Below are 6,923 nucleotides of genomic sequence, written 5' to 3'. Positions count from 1 at the left end.
ATATAGGAAGGCCGGTATATTTTTTCAGAATAGGTAGCAACCATAGCTTGGGTACAGGTAAGGCAACACAGGGCTGATTCTTGGCCTGTGTATAAATATCTCTTTGCAAATCCCTATTCCACTTGCCACAAAAATAAAACCTGGAATTCAATCTGACCCTGTGTATAAGTATCTGTATGTTTGACATATAATGCTTCTCTGGTACAGCACTGTTGCATTAATAACAATAACCCAACTAGTTCTAGTTCTACAATACCTGTGATTGCAGTTTGATGTGTCTCTCTCATATCTGTTGCCTTGGTCAGTTGCCCTAGAAACAGGTGTAGGGAACCCCAGATTTGAACATTGGCGGAAAAGAAATCATTATAATCCTCCCATAACAAATAACACGGATTGCAAAACTCGTTTTTTCTCTTAGCAAAATGTAAAACCCTTTGCTTTTAATCAAAAGTTCAAGTTCCCCTCTGGGCCATTGAGTGACATGACACTGTAAACATCTTTGAGTGATGCAAAATATGGTTTCACACTGTTCGCAAAAGTTACAATTGAAGTCACCCCACCCGCCATATAGCATTTTTGTTCAAATGCAAATAGACTAGATTGTATTGAGCAGCCCCCTCCCTTCCGCTAGTTGGTCCCTCCCATTACCCTCACTGTGCTGTGTTTGGGCGATTCCATGTGAATAGGCGGAGGGTTGGAATACACAAGCGCGGCGAATTCTATTGGGCCACTGCGGGGTTGCGACTGAAAGAAATGCCGAGGCTGTAAGGCCTAAGACCGTCCTTAAACTGCTACTGACGCCTTCAGTGTTTTCACACACGTCTCCCAGTAGGAGTCCGAGGCTTTGCGGCCTAGCCCAAGTCAACCCGTCAGACAGCCTGAACTCGTCGGCTCAGCACCGGGAAAGGCCGGGGCCCGGCGGCCTGTGCCCGGAATCTGATTCTCGAGGGCCTTCCGGCTCGGAACCCCCTCCCTCCGCCATGGCCAAGAACTACGACTCGGTGGAATTCCCTTACTGTGATGAGGTCTCCAAGTACGAGCGGCTCGCCAAGATCGGCCAGGGCACCTTCGGGTTAGTTATCTGGTGTCCATATCCTTGTATAGCTTTTTAGCTGTAGACACACAAACAGAGTGAGATTACATAGTAACATAGTAAGTTGGGTTGAAAAAAGACATACGTCCATCACGTTCAACCATAATGCCTATATATAACCTGCCTAACTACTAGTTGATCCAGAGGAAGGCAAAAAACCCCATCTGAAGCCTCTCTAATTTGCTGCAGAGGGGAAAAAAATTCCTTCCTGACTCCCAAGATGGCAATCGGACCTGTCCCTGGATCAATAAATAGATTATTGACACAGATATGGAGTAGAAGTATACATCTATGGTACATAGCTATGTAAAAGGGGAATGTGTACCTGAGCTATGTAAAGGGCTATAACTAGGGATTTATAGTACATACAGTATGGAGTACACAAGGTATAGTTGGGATATTAGTATGGATCTATAGTTCATACAGTAATATATACACATCTATATTTATGACCTTATCCCTTTATACCTATTCTAACTATAGTGCCATACCATATATCCTTATCATTCCTCGCTATATAGCTCTGTCCAGATTCCCTGTCTCTGTATTGGGATTCTGCGAAGTACAGTTCCATGTTACACAGGTATGGGACCCATTATCCAGAATGCTCGGGACCTGGGGTTTTCCGGATAAGGGTTCTTTCCGTAATTTGGATCTACTACCTTAAGGGCTCTGGCACACGGGGAGATTAGTCGCCCGCGACAAATCTCCCCGAACTACCATCCCACACATGTAAGTCGCCGGTGGGATGGTACACGCTGCGCAGACGATTTTAGCAAATCGCCGAAGTTGCCTCACGAGGCATTTTCGTTGATTTGCAGAAATCGTGCCACCGCGTGTGCCATCACACCGGCGACTTACATGTTCGCCGGTGGGATGGCAACTCGGGGAGATTAGCCGCCCGCGAACAGGGAGATTTGTCGCGGGCGACTAATCTCCCCGTGTGCCAGAGCCCTTAAGGTAGTAGATCCAAATTACGGAAAGAACTGTAATTTGCGAATTAAATGATTTAAACAGTAAACACAATAGGATTGTTTTGTCTCCAATAAGGATTAATTATATCTTCTTTGGGATCAAGTACAAGGTACTGTTTTATTATTAGAGAGAAAAAGAAAATCATTTTAAAATGTTTATTATTTGATTAAAATGTAGTCTACGGCAGATGGCCTTTTCGTAATTTGGAACTTACTGGATAATGGGTTTCCGGATAAGGAGTCCGATACCTGTACAGTTTTTCTATCAATATAATTTTGCTGTATGTGCCATTATTCCTAGTCTGTATGTATAGTTTTATTACTGTACCCTAGATGAATGTTCTAAGTCGTTGTATAGCTGCAGGGTACAATCCCTATTATACAGTCACTGAGGGCTTTTCCTTTCTATCGGAAGGATGGCTGCCAATCATGGAAGTTCATTTATTTATTTTTTTTATGCTGGGAACTCATTGACTCATCTGTTTCTATGTGTTGGACCCACAGGGAAGTGTTCAAGGCCAAACATCGACAGACGGGGAAGAAAGTGGCACTTAAAAAAGTTCTGATGGAAAACGAGAAGGAAGGGGTAGGTACTAATGCTGTGGTCTGCATGTAACAAGACCCTTTTATACCATTCTGTTTAGTATTTTTATAGTGAATAATGCACCCCCATAGTAAAATAAAAGGATATTTTAAGTCACAGAGGAGTTCCATGGCCATATAAAGGACCCAGTGATTTTATACAGGTCATGAAACTCTAAGGCGGTGATCCCCAACCAGCTGTTTATGAGCCACATGTTGCTCCCCAACCCCTTGGATGTTGCTCCCAGTGGCCTCAAAGTAGGTGCTCATTTTTGAATTTCTGGCTTGGAGGCAAGTTTTGGTTGCTTAAAAACCCAATGTAAAGCCACAGTCCACATAGGGGCTACCAAAAAGCCAATTATAGCTCTTATTTGCACCCCTAGGACCTTTTTCCATGCTTGTGTTGCTCCCCAACACTTTTTCCATTTGAATGTGGCTCATGGGTATAAAAGGTTGGGGATCCCTGCTCTAAGGTAATGTCTAATATTCTCATATTTTACAACAGGGAGGTCCATTAATTATAATACCCAAGTAATGTGACGGGTATAACATCACTAAAAGCCAATTATAGCTGATGGCATCACTAAGCACCATTTATAAGGATATAGTTTATTATTTAATTATGGCACATGTGTGTCTCTAACTACATCTATCTAATGAAATCATGTTCTTTTTCTCAGTTTCCTATCACGGCTCTGCGAGAGATAAAAATCCTGCAGCTGCTGAAACACGAGAACGTAGTTAACCTCATAGAGATCTGTCGGACAAAAAGTAAGAAACATTTTGTGTCTCTCTCACTTTGTGCTGCATGTGCTGTGTTGGGGGGTTGCAGCTTGGGTGGTGGCTTTTACAGCCAAAGACACACACAGCATGGTTGTTGTGAATGTCCTGCCCCTTAGACTCCCTATCTCTGTCTGGCTCTGTCTTTCTTATCCTGCTTCAATTGAAAACCAAGCCAATGCCATACACATTGCATGGAAGCTGCAGCATCTCCTCTGCCAGGTGTAGAACAACCCAGTCCTTAAACCCAGTGACCCAGTCCTTCAACACAGTTTAGGTGGTGTTGGAGGGTTTCCAGTGGACTTGACAGTATTGGCTTATAAGCAATTTGACTGGGAGGGGAGTGTAGGGAACCTTGCTAAAGCAGATCACTCTATTTGTCAGGGGCTGACTTTGCGCCCTTTTGGTATATCAGTCATACTCTATTGCTACCCCTGCTGCCATAAGTCTAAATAGCAGTGCAGTGAGCTTTGCTATATATATGCATCGCATTGTTTTGGGGTAGACTCTTGCTCAATAAATTTGGTTACCTCTCTATGGCCCTTTAAAAGAAATATGTTCCTGGCAGGGGAGAGTGGGGTATAAAAGTGGAACCTAGCAAGACCAAATTATTTTTGGAACTATGTAGAATGCTAAGGCATAAACTCATAGCCAGAGTTGTGCCACAGTGCCTGCATTTGGTATGAGGGTCCCTGATGGACACATTTGGTCCTGCTTGGTGTCTGCCCTTTGTAAATGTGCAACTGTTGTGCTTATGCTGCTTTTGTGGGGCCGTGCTCTAGACTCTCTTGCCCACCTAGTTTCTCCCACAGCCAACCAGTACAATAGATGCAAAGGAACTATTTTCCTGGTGTTCGACTTTTGTGAGCATGATCTAGCAGGCTTGCTGAGCAATGCTCATGTCAAGTTCACGCTCTCCGAGATCAAGAAGGTAATGCAAATGCTGCTCAACGGCCTCTACTACATTCACCGGAACAAGGTGAGCAAGTGCTCCATTCTCTTCCCATCCTGGGCATTTACTGTTCTTGTAGGACCTGTGTCTAATGGACTCATGCCCACAGATCCTGCACAGAGACATGAAGGCAGCAAACGTACTGATCACCAGGGACGGAGTGTTGAAACTTGCAGACTTTGGGCTTGCCAGAGCATTCAGCCTTGCCAAGAACAGCCAGCCAAACAAGTACACCAATCGCGTGGTTACGCTCTGGTATCGGCCCCCTGAGCTACTCCTAGGTAAGGACGGTCATGTGGTTATATGCACTAATAAAGTCTGAATCCCCCAAAAAGGGAAGCTGTCGGGTCATAACATTCATGTCTGATGGAAGCCATAATAATAGTCTTTGCAATTGATCCAGCTCTGATGCAGGATATACTGTTAGCTAATGTATATCTTAAAGGGGACTTTAACTTTTAGCATGTTTATAGCAGCTTTTCAGTAGGTCTTCATTTTTTATTTATTGTTTTTGCTTTCCCCTTCTGACTCAGCTTTCACATGGGGGTCACTGACCCCAGTAGCCAAAAAACTATTGCTCTCTGAGGCAACAAATTTATTATTGTTGTTACTTTTTATTATCTTTCTAGTTAGGACCCCCTTTATTCATATTCCTGTCTCTTTCAAACCTTTGCCTGGTTGCTAGGTTAAATTGGGTCCTAGCAACCCAATAGCTGCTGAAATTCCAACTTGAAGAGCAACTGAACAAAAAAAACTAACACAAATGAAAAAACAAAAGTCAATTTGCAAATTGTTTCAAAATAGCACTCTGCATTAAATTAAAAGTTAATTTAAAGATGAACTACCCCTTTAAACAGTGTGGATAATATTTTTCCCATTTTCTGCTTGTAGGAGAGCGTGATTATGGTCCTCCCATTGATTTGTGGGGAGCAGGGTGCATCATGGCTGAGATGTGGACCAGAAGCCCCATTATGCAGGGGAATACGGAGCAGCATCAGCTAACACTCATCAGCCAATTATGCGGTTCCATCACACCAGAGGTGAGTTTTAATGAATTGCTCTGGTCCAGGATCATATCTAGGACTAAGTGGTCTCATTGGTCGTGGGATAACTAAACTAAAAAAAAGCAATTTACATTAATTATGTTTTATTCAGTTTCAGAGCTATTTAAGTATTTAAAGTTTTTAACTGCCAATAATGAATTTTTTAACAATGCTGTCACCTGCTGGTTGGTTCCTGTAACTGTTGTATTCTGATGTTGCTCTGCTTAGGAAAGAGATCAGAACCCTTAGATATCTGTAAATCTAATTAAACACCTAAACCGGATAGTTTATTTTATTAATATATTTTAGGTCTGGCCAAATGTGGACAAATATGAGTTGTACCAGAAGCTGGAACTGCCCAAAGGCCAGAAAAGAAAGGTGAAGGAAAGGTTAAAGGCTTATGTGAAAGATCTCTATGCACTGGACCTTATAGACAAGCTGTTGGTTTTGGACCCGGCTCAGAGAATCGACAGTGATGACGCCCTGAATCATGATTTCTTCTGGTCTGACCCGATGCCTTCTGATCTGAAGAACATGCTCTCTACTCACAATCAGTCCATGTTTGAATACTTGGCACCTCCTAGGAGAAGAGGCGGGCACATGCCCCAACAGCCAGCCAATCAGGCACGGAATCCTGCTGCCACAAACCAATCAGAATTTGACAGAGTCTTTTAAAGACATTCTTTATTATTTATTGGGAGGAAAAAAAAGACTTTTTTTAAAAATATATATATATTTTTTTTAATTCCTTTGTAAGTAAGCCTGTATAGTATGGGGAATAAGGACTAGCTGCATACTTTTGTTAGCATAATGATATTCAGAAGCGTGGCATTCGTGAAACAAAACTTTTAACTGTGATACTTAATCTAAAACTCTTGCTACCATGCTGATACACACTGGTCAGTGAATCGAAAGTTTTCCGAACAGCTTTCTGTGCTGCTGTACCTATGTACTTGATAGGGAATGTAAATAAAGTTTTATGTTCTCCTATTATTTTATGGCTTTCTTTCTTGCCATTTTAAATTATTATTAACATTTATTTATAAAGCACCAACATATTCCGCAGCGCTGTAAATAATCTGTTATTTCCATGGAACATAGGTTGTGTTCTCCACCAGTGTTTTTCAGCCAGCACATGCTGGCCATGCTGTTTTATTGGGAAATACAGGTAAAGTTTGAATAAATCATGGGCCCGGATTCTCCAGGCAGACACTGACTAGTGATGAGTGATAACATGCTGCCTACCCTGTTTCCACATTTTGGGGGATGGCCATTTTATGTATAAAACATACATTGGTTTGCTAAGTGGCCTAGTCCCTGCCCATAAATTGCTTCTACAGATATTCAGCCAATCAACTAATCATGTGATCCAATTGTTACTGAGTGGGCTACAGTTGAAACAGGGTCATCCATTGATAAGAATTGCCATGTTTGTGTATAAGGCCAGTTTGTACATATATTTGACTGGACGACTAGATATTCCAGAATGCTTTGGGCCT

The 6,923-nt window shown here is 42.3% G+C and overlaps 1 protein-coding gene across 3 annotated transcripts; it reads left to right on the top strand.

The window, feature by feature from the left end:
* Nucleotides 1-616: 616 nt before the first annotated feature.
* On the top strand, nucleotides 617-6,417 carry cdk9 (cyclin-dependent kinase 9). 3 transcript variants are annotated; one of them, XM_012968193.3, is made up of 7 exons: nucleotides 617-1,072; nucleotides 2,572-2,653; nucleotides 3,330-3,420; nucleotides 4,242-4,408; nucleotides 4,491-4,662; nucleotides 5,273-5,421; nucleotides 5,734-6,417. In XM_012968193.3, the coding sequence occupies exons 1-7, from the start codon at nucleotides 981-983 to the stop codon at nucleotides 6,097-6,099; spliced, it is 1,119 nt and encodes a 372-aa protein (XP_012823647.1). In that variant the 5' UTR covers nucleotides 617-980; the 3' UTR covers nucleotides 6,100-6,417.
* The last annotated feature ends 506 nt before the right edge of the window (nucleotides 6,418-6,923 follow it).

The sequence above is a fragment of the Xenopus tropicalis genome, chromosome 8 (genome assembly GCF_000004195.4).
Source record: "Xenopus tropicalis strain Nigerian chromosome 8, UCB_Xtro_10.0, whole genome shotgun sequence".
Taxonomy (NCBI): Eukaryota; Metazoa; Chordata; class Amphibia; order Anura; family Pipidae; genus Xenopus; species Xenopus tropicalis.
This window is presented reverse-complemented; position numbering and strand designations above follow the sequence as displayed.

What these genes read in the sequence shown, in the direction of transcription:
- cdk9 (XM_012968192.3), top strand. Translation starts at nt 981, where the DNA reads ATGGCCAAGAACTACGACTCGGTGGAATTCCCTTACTGTGATGAGGTC. An exon ending in ATCGGCCAGGGCACCTTCGG is followed by an intron (nt 1,073 to 2,571) that starts GTTAGTTATCTG and finishes TTGGACCCACAG; the next exon opens with GGAAGTGTTCAAGGCCAAAC. An exon ending in ACTACATTCACCGGAACAAG is followed by an intron (nt 4,409 to 4,490) that starts GTGAGCAAGTGC and finishes TCATGCCCACAG; the next exon opens with ATCCTGCACAGAGACATGAA.